General features: G+C 40.1%; 1 protein-coding gene across 2 annotated transcripts in view; it reads right to left on the reverse strand.

The window, feature by feature from the left end:
* Positions 1-20,215, reverse strand: part of LOC122807596 (myosin-IIIb-like) — a 2,420,886-nt gene that overhangs the window by 25,774 nt on the left and 2,374,897 nt on the right. For both annotated transcript variants that reach the window (XM_044078517.1, XM_044078510.1), the window contains exons 27-28: positions 12,550-12,715; positions 9,604-9,948 (exon numbers count right to left, since the gene is read on the reverse strand). In XM_044078517.1, coding sequence (XP_043934452.1) covers positions 9,604-9,948; positions 12,550-12,715 — 511 coding nt within the window. The remainder of the gene's footprint in view (positions 1-9,603; positions 9,949-12,549; positions 12,716-20,215) is intronic.

The following is a 20,215-nucleotide window of genomic DNA, read 5'->3' on the forward strand; positions in this document are numbered from 1 at the left end:
TTGTTGTTGTGTCTTTCGTCTTTTCCCGGTTAGGGGTCGCCACAGTGGAACTCCAGTCCGCTAATGATTGGTAGTTGATTTTTACGTGCAGAGTTACCAGTCTTAACGCACAACCTTCAATGAAGGTACACCCATTCACGCATGTCTCCACGCAGAAGACGTTCTAGTTGAGAATCGAACCGGACAGCGACTTACTGTGAGGCGACAACGCTACCGCAGCACCTGAGACAGTGTAATGCACATTTGATATTTAGAGAGTCATTTAAACCAGGGAAGGAGTCTGCATTAAGATGAAGCTGCCATTTCAGTTCTCGTATCTCAAGCATAGGCATTCATAGGCAAATACTAGGGTATCAGTCTGCAGACTATTACAAGCCTAGCCAGTAGTCAGAAGTCAGAATCAAACCCTGTACCTTGCAGTTCTGTGGTTAACACCTTAACCATTACACCAATTCCTCCCTAAAACACATCGATTCCTCCTCAAAACAGAAATACTACCCAGTTGTTAACCAGGTAGGCCCACATACCTTTCTCAGGGTTGACCAGAAATCAATATCTGGTTCATTAACTTTCTCAAGGTCACACAGTAGGCAATGATACTGGAGGGAGCCAAACCTATATCCTGGGAACTGCAACTCACAGCCGTAATCTTCTGAACCGACTTGGTCACAAAATAGTGTCAACATCACCAAAAAAGGCATCCACTTGTTCAATCACAAAAAAACTTAAACTTCTGAAAATTGTGGCAAAGTAAACTGTGTTTACATAATGCATTTTTAAATCTTTATTCCTTATTGCCGTACAGTGTTCTTTAATGTGGCTAGAAAGTTTTTTACCAGTCTTACCTACATAAAAACTGGTACAAGTGTTGCAAAGCCCAGCATACACTACATTAGAGCCATGGCAGTCAAAAAATCTGTTTAATTTTGATGTTGCAATGTTCAAGAGAATAACATTAACCTGTGTAAATAAAATCACATACAACACACAAACCACAAGAAAACATACCTGCCGGTCTATTAACACCATCAGTGTCTTTTAATAAAAAAGGAAAGTCTGAATGTTCAAAAGATGCACGTAATGACTTGGTTTTCTTATGTGAGAAGGTGGGAGAATCACCTAAAACAGCTGCGACTTCCCTGCTGATACAAACAATATTCCAGTTAGTAGAAATAATGTTCCAAATAGGTATTAGATCCAAGCTGACAGAAGAGAGAAGCTGGAGGTTCGGTCCAAGGTAGTGGCCTGACTGGGTGTCATGGAAGCATTGTCCAATGCAGAGTTCTGATTGGATCTCAGTACAAACCCATTTTTTTTTTTTTTTTTTTACAACTGGTTGAAACTTAAAAGGTCCTTGAATAGCTTACTTCAGTGAAAATACAATTAGCTACTTGAGGTAGTTGCTGTTAACAAATAGGCTGCTTAGGAAGCTACCTTCCCTAAAGAAAGTTTCATAATTGCTAATAATGTACGATAGCCTTATAAATTGTCCCACTGCAATATTCCTTTTCATAAACAGGGGATTTTGGCTATTAAAATCAAGGAAGTTATTTCTGTATGTCTACTTATGAAAAATACTGTATTCCCAGCTAAGGGAAGCAGCGTTTATAGAAAATTTCTGTATCCAGGAATTGAACTTTTGCACCGCAAACAAACTGTGAAATCAAGAAAAGGAAAGCTATTGGAAAGGAAATGTTCTTGCTGTGTACCCTGCCAAAAAAAATGTCATCAATGTAACATCAATATAATTTAATTTTATGGAAATCAGGCAGGTGGATGAGGGTATGAGTCTCCCATGCACTTAATACCAGATTTGCAAAAAAAAGGAGCCAGTTTGGACCCCATAGCCATTCCTTTGACTAGCTGATATATGACATTGTTAAAATGGAAAAAAGCTACCATGGAGTACTGTATAAGTAAGGTTGCAAATAGTTTCTATCTTGCTCTCGGAAAAAGCCGATCATTGAGTAAGGAATGTTTTCAAGTATTTAAGACCCTCCTTATGTGGAATATTAGTGTATACAGACTATGTCCAATGTTAACAAGCAGTCTGTTCGCCTCAGTTGGTTGATAACTATAATAAAACATAACACTGATAAATATATGGATAGCATGGGAAAATAGCAATTATACAATAAAAATGATTATTCTAAAATGTGCATATTGGCTGGCTAAAGCAATTAATCAGCATGCCTGCCCACTGTAAATCCAACATTACCAATAATAATTCACAGCAGCTATAGCTACTAATAATGAATAGCTGCAACTGCCATAGTTCTTCACTCTACAATGCAAAGAAAATAACCCCCACCCTTAGAGTGATGGAAGGGAGACATCCATGCTTCCCCAAAGTCAGCAATTAAAAAAAAAAACACAAATACATCCAGCTCACTACTAGGATATCAGAAGTTTGCAAGCAACCTCATATAAACAGTAGGACACATACACACCTTGACTCCCAGAGGCAAAATAATAGTGCATTATGCTGAATGTACTGTGCAAGAGTCATCACATACATGTCCAACAGATGGACAGTACATTCTTTAAACCAATCCTACATATGAGAAGCTGTAAGTGTCTTTACACAGTGGCATCATTTAGAAAAGGTAAACTGTTTTCTTAAATAACACCATTGTGTAACAGCAACAGTCCATTCTTGTGTGTGGGTAATGCAAGATTTTCCCCATAGTTGGCTTTGATCAGTAGGGCTTCACTCCGTGATCAAACCACACCAACTCTGAGAAAATCCTGCATTACCCACACCCAGCTGTGGACTACTGCTAAATCAAGCTTTTCAAAGTCCATGGGCTTGACATTAGGACTTATTACTGTACAAGGTGACTTCACTAACTACAAAACAATAAATGACAGAACACTTACCAAATCCTTCACTTTCCACCCTCTTTTAGAATATTACCTACTACAATATTCTACTACATTAAAATTGTATTCAAAGTTCTGAAGATCAAAATAGAAAGTAGAGTAAAAGCAGATTCTAAACTGATATAAGCTGACAAATAGGTCTGCTGTACTTCTTTTGTTTTCCATGCGACATTTAAAGTTAGATAACTTTTTTATTTATTTATTATTTATTTATTTTACATTTGTTAACCGGGCTAGTCCAACTGGATACATGTCCATTTTCAGTGGAGGCCCAACGAGAAAAGCTCCGCTCTCTAACACATGATACAAACAGTATATACACAAAACATAAGGCATTACAAGCATGAAAAATATATACACAAATTCAAAAATAAAGCATGAAAAGTATGTACACAGTATAAAGGAATTTCAAGCACAAAATACTTAGGGCATTTGAATGACAATAAGAGGAAAGTACAGAAAGGTAATAGGAGATAAAGCTGTTACTTGAGTATTGGAATGGGTAGAATAAGATGGGATACAATAGGGAGTTTAGAAGTTAGCAGTAGAATATAGGGAAGGGTATAGATACAAGTTTAGAGAGAGCATTTCTAGTAAAATTGAGAACACTAAAAGCTTAGAGCTGGGAGAAAGCAAGACATATGCAGGAGATGTGAGGAGCAGAAAGATCAGCTTGGGTTGTTGCAGGAGCATAGCCAGTGGTTGGTTAGATAGTGTTCAAGTTTAGTTTTAAACAGAGAGATGGAGGTTTGGGTTGTCAGGTCGGGAGGAAGTTGATTCCATATTTTACCAACTGAGTTGGAAAATATAGTCTCACCTGCAGTGTTCTTAGATAGAGAGGTTTGAATCAGTATTTTACTAGATGAGCGAAGGTTTTTTAGGTTGTTGTAGGGCTTTATAAGGGTGGAGAGCATAGGTGTATTATCAGGGTGGTGAAGGGCTTTCTGGGCTATAGAGAGCTGATAGTATAGAATTAGGTGGGGTAGCTCTAGCCATTCTAGGTAGTGGAGGTTTCTGCAATGATGTGTTTTGTATGGGGAGGCAGTGGCAAATCTGGCAATGTTATTGTAGGTTGATGTAAGCTTATTGATGTTATATTTGGAAAGGTTAGTATATACAGGGGAAGCATATAGTAGTGTAGTGATAAGATGTGTTCTGGCTATGGTAGTTCTAGCTTCTGGAGTTAAGAATTATTTGATTCTGTAAAGAGAACCTAATTTTCTATTAGTTGCTTTTATGATTGAGTTAATATGAAAGTCAAATTTAAGTTGGTTGTCAATAGTTATGCCTAAGAGTTTGGTTGTTTGGTCAGGGGAGATAAGGGTGCCATTGTTAGAAGTAAGAGAGAAGTTAATAGAGGGGGAATGGTGTGTAGGTGAGAAGAGGAGAAGTTTAGTTTTCTTAGGGTTTAGAAGAAGACAGTGATTAGAGAACCATTGCTCTATGGTAGTAAAAGTTTTTGGGTAAGGTAGTGTAGGTCATTTTGGTTGGAGGCAGAACAAATGATGGTGGTATCATCAGAGTATTGAATACAAGTAGTTAGAGGGGTGACAAGGTGTAGGTCGTTAATAAAGATGGAAAATGAAAGAGGACCTAGGATGGAGCCCTGAGGGACTCCTAGAGAGGTAGGTAGAAGCTCCGAAAGATTGTTGTTCCATAACACTGCTTGTTTCCTATTTTGAAGATAGGAAGTAAACCAGTTTAAGGCAATGCTATCAAGAGAAAGAGATTTTAAGCGATGTAAGAGTAGTTGGCGATTCACCATGTCAAAAGCTTTTGACAGATCTACAAAGAAGGCTGATGAAAGAAGATTGTTATTTCGGTTATTATTAATGGAGTCGATAAAGGATAGTAAGGCTGTGGTGGTGCTATGGTAGGGACGAAATCCATGTTGGCAGTTTGCTAGGAGATTATTGTATAGGAGGTGATTAAGTAGCTGTTTGTGGATGCATTTCTCCATTATTTTTGCTATAGGAGATAGCAGCGCAACAGGGCGGTAGTTAGAGTATTCAAAAGAATCACCCCCTTTAAAGAGAGGGATGATGTGGGAGATTTTCCAGAGTGAAGGTATAGTACTTTCTTTTACGGTTCTGTTAATTAGTATAGAGATCGGGTAGGCAATAGCTTTAGCTCCTAGCTGGAGATATTCTGCAGGTATTTTTGTCGGCTGAGGGCGTAGAAGGTTTAAGTTTTTGAAGTAGGTAAAGAATATAGGAGGTGGGTATGGGTTTAAGATGAAATGGTGGCGGGGTGCAGTTAGGGTTACCTAGTAGAGCAGGGTCAGGGCTTTGTTGGTTAGCTAGATTAAGTATTGTAGAAGTAAAGAAGTTATTGAAAGCATTTGCAGTATGTAAGGGAGAGTCGGGGTGGGAGCCTAGTGGGCTGGGAGTTTCAACTTTGCCGGGGGATAGTAGTGTGTTTATAGAAATCCAGAATTTTTGTGGGTGATGTTGGGAGGAACTCTGTAACTGGGTGTAAAAGTTTTTTTTATCTTGTATGATAGTTAGTTTGGTCATGTTTCTTTTTTGTTTGAAATTAAGGTGGTCAAGTGAGTCTTTAGTGGTTCGCCATTTAGACCAGGCTTTGTTCCTACTAATGATAAGTTGTTTAGTGTTACTTGTAAGCCATTGTGCTGTCCTGGATTTCATGCATATAGAGCGCGTGGGGGCATGATGATCAGGAATGGTAAGAAAGGTATGGTTAAAGTGGTTAACAGCGTTGTCTAATGGTAGGGTTTGTAGAGGTGACTAGTTGACTAGGCTAAGTTCATATTGAAACTGATGGGGGTCAAAATGTTTTTTGCTGCGAGATAATCGGATGAGGGGAGGTTTTGCTAGATGTGTTTTGTGCCTGATAATGTATGTTAGTGAGTGGTCACTAAGGTAATCTGGGAGGGTTCCTGTTGAATATTTTTGTTGGGGGCTATTTGTCAGGATCCAGTCTAGTATGGTTTCTTTATTATTGGTTTTATTTGTTCTAGTTGTTGAATTAATGGTTTGATGGAATCCATGGAGGTTAATATGGGTAGATGGATTCTTTTGTTTGCATACGTTCCAATCAATGTTGAAGTCGCCTAATAATATAGTTTCTTGAGGGAGAGTGGTTGAGAACCAGTTAAGTAGGCCTTCTAATAATGGAGGATTGTTGCCTGGGGGAAGATAAGCACAGATAATATTTATAGTTGTGTGTGGATTGAGGGAGAGTTTGGCTATAATAATTTCACTATCAGTGTCATTTGGAGGGGTATAACTAGCTTTACATACTTCTAGTCCAGTTTTGTAGAGTATGGCTACTCCTCCCCCTTTTTTTTTAGGACGGTCTTGTCTTAGGATGTTATAGCCAGGGGGGATAATTTCATTGTCTTTTATAGTGGGTTTAAGCCAGGTTTCGGTAAGGCAGAAAATGTCAAATTGTTGGACTTCTAGTAGGGCATGAAGAGCCGGAACTTTGTTGCAAATGCTACGGATATTAAGATGTGCTATAGAGAGAGATTTGGGAGATGAGGTGTGTGGTGTAGACACAGATTTCCTATGTAGTGAATTAAGGGGAAGTACAGGGGTTCCAGGGCCTGGATTAGGGTGTATGTCCCCATCCCTTAATGACAAACTTTGTTTGAGTGAGGGCTTATAGTAGTAGATGTGTTTTGAGAGTGTGTGAATAAGATATTTAATATGTGAGAGACGATGGTATTTTGGTTCAAGATATGAGTTGTTGTATATGGGGCAGAGATAGTTAGTGAGTATAGTTGGGGGGGTAGTTAGGGTGTTTATGTGGGATGCTAACAGTGGAACTTAGAGGTAGCTCATAGTAGGTTATGATATAGGTAGAGGAGAGAGAAGTTAATACAGTTAGTAGAAGGAGTGGGAGGTGTGTGTGGGACATGTTGAGTTGAGTAAGAGACTGTATTATTTTAAGGTATATGGTCAGAGAGGTAGTGGGTGGGTGAGGGTGGAGATAGTTGATGAGTGGGTGGAGAGAGGAAGAGGTTCAAATTTGTGAAGGTTGTGGAGGGTGTGGCTATGTGGTGATAAATGTAGAGGCTGCAGGGGCGGGTGAGATTTGGGGGCAGGGAGGGGAGCGGAGTGAGCCCGCAGGGCGAACGGAACGGGAAGAGCCAAAGGAGTAGAAAAGTGCAGAGAGGAAACAATCAGCCAGGTAAAAGAAGCAGGTAAGTGAGACAGTGATAGTGTGACTAGTAAGAAGAAATTGAGTGTGCTATAAGCAGATTTACAGTAAACAGATCTCAAAGGGAGGTAGATAGGCCAGGGGAAGGAAAATGTGTGTAATAGTGTAAAGCTCAAGGTAGAAGGCAGGAAAACCAGTAAGCTTATCAGAGGTAGAGCGAGGGAGGAAGTATAATAACAAGGGAGCTGTGCAGTAGGCAAAAGTTAGAAGCAGGTTTGTGGAGGAAGGTAGTGGGAGTACAGCAGGAATGGAAGTAAGGAGAGCAAAGCTGTATTAAGGGAGGAGAGATAGTGAAAGAGTAAGGGTAAAATGGCAGCGTAGGAAAGAGGGTCTGGTTCGAAAGATAATGGGGACTGGTGCTGGCTGCTGGTAGTCCTGGGCAGGTTGGTAGGCTAGGCACGCAGTTACAGAGTATAGGGTAATATCTAGGCTTTGCATACTTAGACAGTCCTTCCTTTAGGTATAGGACAATAGACAAGATTACTGTCTGGATGTAGGTAGTGGACACAGTTCTGGACACAGTTCGACTCCGCCAGTAGGGCCAGGAGTCCTAGATTAGATGTAGCTTGGTCCCAATAAAAAGGGGGAAAGTATTCTGGGTGGGAGAGAGAGATGTAGAAGGGAGAACAAGAAGTTACTTTAAACGTCAACTAAATACAGAATTAGAATAGTTAACTAAGCACTTTTAAAAATAAACTTGCCCTTTAGCAGTAAAAAAACACACTTTTAACATATTCCTATGTAGATGTGGCTAACATAGTTAACTAAGCATCTTTTAGAATAAACTTGCAAAATACATAAGTAGATTAGGTAACTAAGCACTTTTAAAAATAAACTTGCCCTTTAGCAGTAAAAAAACACACATTTTAACATATTCCTATGTAGATGTGGCTAACATAGTTAACTAAGCATCTTTAAGAAAAAACATGCCCTTTAGCAGTAAAAAGACACACTTTTAACATATTCCTATGTAGATGTGGCTAACTGATAGGAGCGCTATATTCTATAATGGCGATTAGTTAATTAACGCTAAACGCTGTTTACAAGCGTAACTAAGAAAACAATCTAACTCACATTAAACACTATAGCAGCCCCTTGCATCTAATTATCTAACCAACAACATGATACATGCTTTACTATAGCAATAACCCAAGCCTGGGTGTGGGTAATGTTGGATTTACCCACGGTTGGTGTGGTTTGGTCAAGAGGGCGAAGCCCGAGTGGCCAAAGACAACCGTGGGTAAATCCAGCATTACCCACACCCAGAAGTGGGTTATTGCTATTATACAATGACATTATTTAAGAAAAGAAATACTTACTTTTCTTAAATAATGGCATTGTATACTGCCTCCTTGCTGCCCTTCCGCAGCTGTCTGGTATTCTGAGGCAGTTCTGATGTACTGCGCATGCGTAGGCTTATGCAGTACATCAGAGCTGCGGGTGGAAGCAACAGAGAAAGCAAGATCTCCGTTGCTTTTTACAAAGTGTCTCGCTATGTTAAATGGGTTTAACATAGCGAGACAGCTTTAAAAAAGCAACGAAGAATCTCTGTTACTTTTGTTAAAGCTGTCTCGCTATGTTAAACCCATTTAACATAGCGAGACAGCTTTAAAAAAAAAGCAACGGAGAAAGGAAGATCTCTGTTACATTTTTTAAAGCCGTCTTGCTATGTTAAATTCCTTTAACTTAGCAAGACAGTGTCTAAAAAGCAACGGAGATCTTGTGTTCTCCATTGCTGTAAAAAAAAAAGACTTATACTAATGGAAAAAGTCTGGGCGACCGGACCTTTTTCCATTAGTATAAGTCTGATTTACAACGTGCATGCTGACCAATCAGCGTGCATGTTTTGGAATATTAATGGGGGGGCGTTCTATAATTGACTTTTAAACCTTTCTCACAACTACAATGTAATTTCTTCCATGTACAGTAAGAAATTACTGTTGTCAATGTGCAATTACCAAGTACAAAAAAGACCAAATGGCCATATTACTTTCTCTCTTTTAAGCTTAATCTCTACCATTTATCACTACATGAACTTATTTTATACTCCACATGCAGTTTCTCAACAGTACTACATATGCTCAGTAAGTTTTACTCAGCCTTATACACCAAACTAGTACATGCCTGCAGATTCTTTCAAAGCAGAAACATCTCTACTCATGAATACATTATTCTCTGATCCAACCTGAACGCAGACAAAATCAGCCTAATACAGCAGCTGACAAATGAACTGCAGCATTCTCAGTGTTTATTTATAACACTGAGCTAGATTCAGAAAAACTGTGGTGACTGGTGCAGCGAATGCCATCAACACCTGCGCAAGACGGTGCCAAACGGCAACATCTAGAACCATGAGCACAACAATGCTCTCTACAGGGAATCTGAAAGTCTTTTTTAGTGAGAATTTGCATGTGCTTCACGATATGTAAACTGTTTGGATGCAACAAGGGGGATTCAAGCAGTGTCAAAGACCAGTAAACATTCTACAAAACAAGTGACATTTCTGTATATATATTCTGTAAGATCTGTTTTTACCTTACGGATTTGTTGTATCTCTCTCATTGCTAATCGGATTGAAGGGTAAAGCCTTGGAATTGCTCGATGTCCCTGATTTTCTTCATCAGAAAAATGTTGTGGCGATGTCTTCACTAATTCTTTCATGGGTGACCCAAGCTTTTTGTCAGATATCTTTTTCAGAATTGGTGGCCTTTCTGCTACTGTAATATTTCCAGGTTGCAGAGGTACAAACATCTGGGACAACTGAAGATGGACTCGCTGTTCACCAGACAAGTGTCCTAGGTCTATGCATGCTTCATTATTCTGCACTGGATGTTTCATCAGATGTGTCAGCTCTTCATAATCAGATTCCTTGTCACTTTTCTGTAGCAAAAAAGCACATCAAGAAAAAACATTGAGAAATAAAGGAGCACATTAAGATTAATATCTTCTACATACATATACATAGTTCACCTATACTGGAAGCATGACCTCTCTAAAAAAAAATGAAGATTACATTTATAAGCTCATCTACATAACTGATTCAAGGCAAAGTTCAAAATTCTATGAAATGATTAACTTTTTTGGTGGAAAATTACTGTTAATAAAGGGGGGGGTGAGAAAATCAGAGTGATGATTGACAGGGAATCATATGCAGCAGTTAGGCAAGATGCACTGATCTTGCTTAACTCTTCTTCCTGTTCTGGTAAGTACAGCAATTATGGCTTTAGTTGTACTGATACCTGAAACTAACAATTCCTACTTCTGCAGCAGAGCAGCTGCTGCTTCATTCAAAATGGTGCTATTATTGTAAATAGTGCAGGGTTCTACAAACCCCAGCATTGTGTTTCCTGCCTTATCCAAATCATGTAAAATAACGCAGATATATAGTGGATATAAAAAGTTTACACACCCCTGTTAAAATGCCAGGTTTTTGTGATATAAAAAAATGAGACCTCAATAAATAATTTCAAAACTTTTCCCATCTTTAATGTGACCTTTAACCAGTACAATTCAATTGAAAAACAAATCTGTTGGGGGGGGGGGGGGTGACAACGCGCAATACGTTGGTTGCATAAGTATGCACACCCTTAAGTTCATATTTTGTTGTGTGCACACCCTTAAACTAATACTTTGTTGAAGCATCTTTTGATATAATTAAACCATTCAGTCTTCTTGGGTACACACCTGTCATCAATTAAAGAGACTCTGATTAACCCCAAATAAAGTTCAGCTGTCCTAGTAGGATTTTCCTGACATTTACTAGTTGCCTGCTACAGCAAAAGCCATGGTTCACAGACAGCTTAACAAAGCATCAAAGGGATCTTGTTGTTGAAAGGTATCAGTCAGGAGAAAGGTACAAAAAATTTTCCACAACATTGATATACCATGGAACACAGTGAAGACCGTCATCAAAAAGTGGGAGAAAATATGGGACAACAGTGACGCTGCACAGAACTGGAAGTCCCTCCAAAACTGATGAAAAGACAAGATGAAAACTGGTCAGGGAGGCTGCCAAGAGACCTACAGCAACACTGAAGGAATTTCTGGCAAGTATTGGTTGTATACTACATGACAACAATCTCCCATATTCTCCATATGTCTGGACTATGGGGTAGGGTTGCAAGACAGAAGCCGTTTATTACATAGAACATCATCCAGGCCTGGCTAAAATTTGCAAAACAATACATCAAGTCTCCCAAAAGCACGTAGGAAAATGTGTTATGGTCAGATGAGATCAGGTTTGAACTTTTTGGCCACAATTCAAAAAGGTACGTTTGGCGCAAAAACACTTTGCATCACCAAAAGAAAATCATCCCCACGATGAACCATGGTGGTGGCATTATCATGCTTTGGGTTTGCTTTTCTTCAGCTGGAACTGGGGCTTTAGTCAAGGTGAAGGGACTTATGAACAGTTCCAAATACCAGTCACTTTTGGCCCAAAACCTTCAGGCGTCTGCTAGAAAGCTGAAGATGAAGGGGAATTTCACCTTTCAACACAATGACCCCAAACATACATCCAAATCAACAAAAGAATGGCTTCACCAGAAAAAAATTAAAGTTTTGGAATGGCCCAGCCAGAGCCCAGACCTAAATCCAATAGAAAATCTGTGGGGTGACCTGAAGAGGACTGTGCACAAGCGATGCCCTCGCAATCTGACAGATTTGGAGTGCTTTTGCAAGGAAGAGTGGGAAATATTGCAAGTCAAGATGTGCCATGCTGATAGACTCCTACCCAAGAAGGCTGAATGCTGTAATTAAATCAAAAGGTGCTTCAACAAAGTATTAGTTTAAGGTTGTGCACACTTATGCGACCAACGTATTGTATGTTTTTTTATTTTTTCCCTAACAGATTTGTTTGTTTTTCAATTGAATTGTACAGTTATAGATCACATTAAAGGTGGAAAATGTTTTGAAATTATTTATTGTGGTCTCATTTTTTTATATCACTCTTGTTAACATGCCAGGTTTTTGTATGTAAACTTTTTATATCCACTGTATGTGGCAGTATACCAGGGGTTAAAGCTGGACCACCTTTAAAAACAGGCATTTCTACATGGTGGACCTAACCTGCTCTGAAAACAATGGGTTAATTCATTCTAATATTTTACCTTTAACTCAATTACTTCAGATTCAGTTCTATTTCCTAATTATGTCTGAATGCAAAGGATAAAACATTAACAAACAGTCCTTTCTATTATTTACACTATTCAGAGCACAAGACACCATAAGCCCAGTCAATTTTAATAGTTTCTAACAGATTGTACTTTTCAGTATATGTACTACACATGGTGCATACACTACTTCAACTGAACAGAAAACAGACAAGAAGAGTGTTTACACCCAAGTCAATGTACACACACACAAAAAAAAAAGTGATCAGAAAACAAGATTTCTTTGAAAGGCCATATGACAGGAAAGGAGGAATATTCTGTAAGAAGACAAGAAAGCTGAGTCAGTTACATGTATGGAAGCTCTACCCACCTGCCCACAAGGGACGGTTAGCAATTCCATGTAAGGCTTGATTCCAACATTTTTGTGATATTCCACCAAATCAGGTAGTGATGCATGAGCCTGGTCTTCCCCCAGAATAACATACTTTCCATTGGTCTGCACTTCAATCATGTAGTGTTTGCAGCGGTTGTCCCCTCTAAAAGATAAAAACCAAAAGTTAGACTACATGAACTGAGTACACAGCTCTGTGTTAAAGACAGCAATCAAACTGAGGAAGTGAAGTGGAGTTGTGGCTCAATGGTTACAGTTTCTCTCTTTTATTTGAAGGTCATGAGTTAGCCTCTGATATTTGGTTACTCGCTGTGCAAGTTTGTAACCATGAAGGTTTCCTCTTGGTACAGTGGTTTCTCCCATGTCCTAAAACATGTGGGGTGATTGCTTCCCTAAACTAACCACATACATTGTATGTATCCTTAACTTGTGGTCAGAATACTGGCAGAAAAGAGCTTCTCAATGAGTTAATTCACTTACACGGCTAATACCTAAAACTGATTAGCTTGCTGATATGTACGTGATTTAACCCAAGTTAATTAAGCAAAGAAAATTTAACTTCACTGTTTGTTAACCCACTGTTTACACATGGCTATTTTAGATGTTTAGTAAAGAAGTGACTGCAGCTTGTATAATTCATGATCCATCAAAATGAATATCCATGGAATCCTTTTACCTATTACCTGAGCCACAAAGACGAGGATAAATGTAACACATATGGACTGTTCACAGTAGTCAGACATCATGTTTGAGCAAGTGGGAGGAAATAACAGTACCTGAAAAAGCCCACAGAAACATGGAAGAACATACAGTTGTTCCTCCCCATTTAGACAGTAACCAGAAATAAGGATGAACCTCAGGCCATGGGCATGCAAAACTGATTTATAACACTGAACAAATCTGTTGTATAAATTGTTACAAAACCCTGAGAAATCAACTGGCCTCTCAATACAACAGTCCTTGGGGGAGGCTGTAGTTCTGCACCACTAATTGTGATCATCACCAAACGCGTTCTGCACAGATATTACCACAAGCTGTATGTGGAGTAGGGCAGTCCATAAGGCACAACAAATCACCCTGAGCATCTTGTCAAGATACTGCTGGACTGTATTGTCCCCGACGCTGCCTAGTTACCAGATATCTACACAACAAAATAGTTGCCAGATATCTACACAACAAAATTTCTCTACTTAGAGGTAATCTAATTTGTGAGGGGAAAGCCATCAACTGTCCAGATATTTGCCTCATATTTATGGTCTGTTCCTCATTAAATTTGTGTTTTTCTAGCAAAACATTGAGGATTGAAGTCACTTAATAACGACAGACATTTGAATTTCAGACATCTAGCCCTTTAAATAATGCTTGTTAACAGAGAACCTTTTACTCTAGCAAATTTCTAGGTTTATAAGAACAATATTTAAAATTTATCCCCTCGTCATTTTGACTTTGTCCAGATTTCTTGTGCTAAGAGGCTGCGAGATATGCAAGCCAGGCAAGAGACTGGGGTAGGGGGAGTGCAAAAAGAAATGTATAAAAAATAAATACATTTATTTTTTATGGATGGACATTCGAGAAACAAGAATTCCCTAAGAAACTTCTTTAAACTTCAGCTAATAAAGGAGAAGAAGCAGTGTCAAAATGGTGCCAAGCCAACCACAGTGACAGCAATACTATGACGAAGATCAGTTATCCATGTCTGTAGGTTCTGTTCTACAATCATGAAATGGTGGAAGATCATTTACAGAAGAAAAATCCCAGGTCACAGAAAGTTAAAAATAAGACTCAGTTAAGACTTACTGTAACTCAATTTCTTTGACAGATTTTATTCCGTATGCAAAGACTAACAAAATCTTCACAACACTAAACAGCAGCTTACCAACAGTATGCAGCTGGCTTAATAATTCTGATGGTACACTGTACTGGCATGGAAAAGCTACTTAACCAAAAGCTCTACATCCATGACTTCACACACATTCCCCTGAAATGGCATAATTCCTGCCCTGCTTACTTCTTTCTCAGTGCTATTAAGAGCAACTTGCTGGACAGATCTCTCACATCTGGCACTTCTGGCAAGCTATTTTTTCCTGAATAAGATACTTTGATGTGTATTAAATCCCTATCCTGTCTCCTTGCTCCTGCAGCCAATGTATATATATATATATATATATATATATATATATATATATATATATATATATATATATATATATATATACATACACACACATGCACACACACCCCTACAACAAGTCAAATATGAATGGTGGGTGTTTTGCCTGGGCCCACACCAAAGACTGAAATGTCTTTAGCTCATAGCCAACTCCACTGCCATACAGGGATAAAGAGCTGGCCAAGACCCAGGCAATCTGAGTTGGATTAGTGGTTTGGACACCTGCTGGATCCAGCTGGGGGAGGTAGGAGTGATGTGACATTGCTGGTTTACCTCTCTTTGTGAATGGGAAGAATGCCTTGGGCACAAAGTCTCATGTTAGAATCCCCAGTGGAGAATGGTGACCACAAAGGAGCACTGAAGGGCAGGGCACTCGAGGGGCCACATTATTTGTGGAAATGAGTGACACACCCTCATTGGTGCTCACTGCATATCAAACCCAAAAATATGTTACTGGGCAAGCACAGTGGATTTAGAGTGAAAAATACCTCCCCAAACTGCTGGCTAAATAAAGGCCCCTCTCAGTCAGTTTTTATCCCAGGTGAAGAGAGAACAAATGAGCCAACTGGCTGAGAGGGAAAGGATGGAAAGGCAGGAGAAGGAGAGAATGAAAAAAAGAAATGTAGTTTATAATCAAACAGCATTCTAACTGGTGGTAGAAGGCTGTTCTGGACCAACTTTCCTTCATGGACACAATGAAAAGCATAGCCAAAACTCTCCTCATTCCCAGAGTGCAACATTCCTTGATTAGAAAAACAAATCTAGGTCTCACAGGTATTTCTTCTTATAAGTGGATGAAAAGGACATACTGAAATGCCACTCTTGTCTGATGAGGTCTTCATCTCTTCTGGAACTGTTACTCACCTATCAAACACAACTGAACCTCAATGACTCCAAAGTCTGTACAGTACAGTAAAATCTGCACCTAGCAAGGTCACAGTGCTTTTTATTGCAGGTACCTATGTGAGGCCACAAGGACTCAGAAATGGGGCTCCATGCCTCTATGTGCAATACTAGCCCTTGAATCCTGAGATACCATACCACCATAAATATATACATTAAAAGGAAAAAGATGTGTGTATACATACCTTATTCAAACTACATATGCAACAGGACACAAGCCTAATGGGACTAACCTGTTTTAAAAACAGCTCTACAGAGTTAGGTAACCAGCCACTGCTCTGTTGTATTCATCTGTGCAAACCAAGAAATCTGCTACATTCTGCTAATCATAAGTACGATTTTATACTGCATTTTGCACTTTTAAACTGTATTTTTGCTATATTGCTGATTTTTTAAAGCTGTTCTTGCTGATTTGTTGACGTTTTTGTCCACTGTAGCAAAGACCTGCTGAATCTGGTTCCATTTATTAAATTCAGCATGAAACCAAGCTATTTTGTATTGGAGTGCCCCCCCTTGCATCCTTGTGGCAGAAGAGTGCAGTTAAGATTCATCTGATTGAAGGTTGCTGGCACAGGACTCAGTTTTGAGCTTATTTATTTGTTAAATTGTTTAATTCAGTTTGCACACTGTTGCTATATAAGCCCCGCATTTGTTTAACACAATTCCACAGAGTTAGGCGACCAGCCACTGCTCTGCTGTATTCATCTGTTTACAGGTAGCACACCATCACGCACTACTGTGCAGTGGGGGGGGGGGGGGGTGACCACTGGCAGTTATAAATGCAAAAAATAAAAGTTCAGTAGATAAATTCTCCCTTAGTAGCTGCCCGTGATCTGACTGAAGTCCTTAAATTGCACTTAACTGCTCAGAGAGCACCTCAACTTTGCTTCTGCCCTTAAACAGTCCCAAAACCAGCAAATCTACAATACTCTCATATCATTCAGAGATCCTCCACTAGTATAGAGCCTTTACAGAGAACTCCATTAGTATAGATCGCATCTAGAGCACCCAGATACAACACAGTGCTACATTTCCTCTGCTTACTGTGAAGAGAGGATTTAACCTAGCACTATGAATGGTCAGTTTCCTTCCATTTCTCCTACTAGCTTGTTTAACATGAGTATTCTCAGGCAGTGTATCAACTGTCTCATGTACACTAACAACCCTTAACTCATTAATTACCCAAGTACAATTTGTGAGAAATGCATCTACACTAAGAATCTGGAATAGTTTCTCCCTCGTGCACAGAACAGTAACTCTGAACAGGTTGTTAGTTCACAAACTACACCTCCTACACAAACCATGCACTCAACACATAAACCATCATATGTGGAGGAACTCATCAGAAACCTACCTAAACATCAGAGACCTTACAAACATGCTACACCTAAAACAGCACCTATTGCACTCAATGCACAAAAATACAAGCACCAGTGGCTCACCAAATAAGCACTTAAGGCAAAGCACATCTAAACCAAATTTTTTAGTCATAGGTGACTGCATTGTGAGACACATAAATGCCCCACTTCACCAGGCTAGACAAAGAGAAGGTTACAGTCAACTGTCTACTGGGTGCCAGGATCCGTCAGATTACACATGCACTCAAGTCACACAACAAGTTATGACTCTGTCATAGTTCATGCTGGTGTGAATGACTTGAGATGCACCTCACTTGACTATATGAAGAGTGAGACAGGATTGAGCTCTATGAATGTGTGTCTCAAGCAGGTATGTCCCTAGCCTTGAGCAGCATTCTACCCTTACCTAGGTTGATGCCCATGCTGTTTATCTGGACCTACTTGAGTCAATCAGATTACAATCAAACACGCTAGTGATGGGCGATTTTAACTATCCCTCCATTGACTGAGAAACTTGTATGAGTACCAACATGCTCGCACAAAGGTTCCTGGACTTTGTTAACACTAATGCCCTGGAACAAATAGTATGCAACCCCACAAGGGAATCAAATATTCTCGTCCTTATCCTCACCAAAGAATAGTTATGTAAAATCTTACCATAACCATAGACATCCTTCTCTTCCATGTTGCAGTATTCTAAACATGAGGGATCCTCTGGCTGAGGTGACCTGAATGTCCAGCCCATATACAAAGGCTTAGCCTGGCTGCTGTACGGTGCGTGGGGCATCACACGTAAGGTACATTAAACCATGGGCCATAAATGTGATGTCCACACGCACAGAACTGAATGCCCCAGTTGGACAATAGTCTAAGGGTAGCTGATCAGGATGCCATCCAGAGATGGAAATTAAAGAATAGGAAGAATAAGAAGAGGAGACAGAAGTCCTAAATAGGGCAGGAGGGAGGGACAGGAATACTGCAACATGGAAGAGAAGGACATCTATGGTTATGCTAAGATTTTACACAACTATTCTATGTCCTTCTCTTCTCATGTTGCAGTATTCTAAACATGAGGGAGAGTAACAAAGCTCAGCATGCATTATGGTAGGTGGAAGTGGAGGAACTCTCTATGAATCCATGCTGGATGGCTTTAGCAAAGCCTTCCCTAGCCCTAGAGATATAGTCCAGCTTGTAATGTTTAGTGAATGTGTGGACTTAGGACCATGTGGCAATCTCTAGGATAGTGGCTGTATCTAATCCTTTCAAAAAAACCCTGAGGAGCCCACAGCCCTGGTGCAGTGGGCCCACACAGTGTAAGGAAGGTGTTTTTCATGAAAGGAGTAGCAAAAGGAAATAGTGTTGAAATCCAAGAAGATATTGTTTGCTTGAATACAGTTTTCCTCAGAGCCCTGGGGTGAAAGGATACAAACAACTGCTTTGGCTTTCTGATGTTCTTAGTCTTGTCTAGGTAAAATCTAAGTTGTCTGTGAACATCAAGGGAATGGAGCACTCTCTCACTGTCATTTTGTGGTGAAGGAAAGGATGTGGGTAAGTGGATGGACTGGTTAAGTGATAGTTCATTAACCACTTTAGGCATGAAGGGATGGTTTTGTACGAAGAAAGACCCTATCCTTATGAAATATCAGGTATGGTGGGTTAGCCATGAGTGCTTGGAGTTCTGAGACCCTTCTCTATGAAATTAGAGCTACAAGAAGCCCTATTTTCCAAGTGCACATCTTTAAGGTGGCTCATGCTGCTGGCTCGAAAGGGGCAGTAGTGAGTTTTTCTAGAATGAAATTCAGGTGCCAAGGAGGATGGATAGGTTTCCTTGGAGGCCTGATATGAAGTACCCCCTTAAGGAAAAGTTTTACCTCTAATCTAGATAACAAAGGTGGATTGAGAGGTAAGCAAGCAGAGATAGCTGATAAATGGACTTTTACGGAGGAATATGAAAGTTCAGACTTAAGGAGCTCACACAAATAAGACAAAACTAGAGGTACATCTGCCTGAAAAGGATCTAGCAGTCTGTGAAGACACCGACTGGAGAACCTTTTCCACTTGGATAGGTAGGATCTCCTGGTAGTGGGTTTCCTGGTCTCCTGCAGGACAGAAAGCACATCCTCTGAATAAAGGTGTCTAAAAGGGATAAAATGTTTATCACCCACAGGATTAGTCTCGGGGTTTGAAGGTGTGGATAGATAAGTGAACTGTTCTGTTGTGTGATGAGGTCCAACTTGTGGCAATTGCCCTTGACTAGAGAAAAAAGTAGGGGGAACCATTGCTGCCTTGGCCAAAAGGGGGTCACCAACAAGGTTTCTGGTTTGTCCTGTTGCATTTTCAGAAAGACTTTCTGTATCAGAGGGAAGGTGGAGCTGCATAAAGAAACATCCACTTCCAGGACAGTGAGAAGGTGTCCACCCTCCAGGCTTATGGGGGAGGGAGTTCTTGCACAGAATAGCTTCAGCTGTCTGTTCTGAGGGGAGGCAAATAGATCTATTTGTGGTGTACCCCACTGTTGGACTATGTCTAGGAAGACATCTCTGTGCAGCATTCATTCATGATTCCATGATAATGACCTGCTGAAAGCATCCACCTGAACATTATTATGAGATGGAATGTAAACTGCTTGCAGGGTCACCTTGGAGAGGGTAGCTATTTCTCAAACTTGGATGGCCAGCCTGCAGACTAAGTAGGATTTTGTCCCCCCTTGCTTGTTGATATAGCACAGGACTGTGGTGTTGTCTGTAAAGATTCTTAGAGGTCCTGGGTGTATGAAGGGAAGGAATCATTTAGGGCTATGATAGGGGCAGTCATTACCCTGATATTGATGTGTTTTTTTCCAAAGACAGGGGTCTCACTGGCCCTGGACCTTCAATCCATTCATAGTTGGGACCCATCCCACATCTGATACATCCATGTACATCTGCTGAACCACAGGGACTGGTTGTAATGGTAGTCCTGGGTTCAGGTGAACTTGTTGGCTCCACCATAAGATCTCTTTCTTGAGACATGCAAGGAATGGTATCTGAAACTCCAGTGGGTAGTCATGTTGGGACCAAACAGTCGTCAGGTACCATTGAAATTTTCTCATGTGGAACCTGGCTAGGGGCAACATGGGAAGCATGGCTGCCATAAATTCCAAGAGGTGTAGGAACTCCCTGGCCAAAATGCAGCTGGCTAGGAGTAGGTCCTGGAAGCAAGTAGTCAAAGCTGT

The sequence above is a fragment of the Protopterus annectens genome, chromosome 1.part1, assembly GCF_019279795.1.
Source record: "Protopterus annectens isolate FY-2018-M chromosome 1.part1, PAN1.0, whole genome shotgun sequence".
Lineage (NCBI taxonomy): Eukaryota > Metazoa > Chordata > Ceratodontiformes > Protopteridae > Protopterus > Protopterus annectens.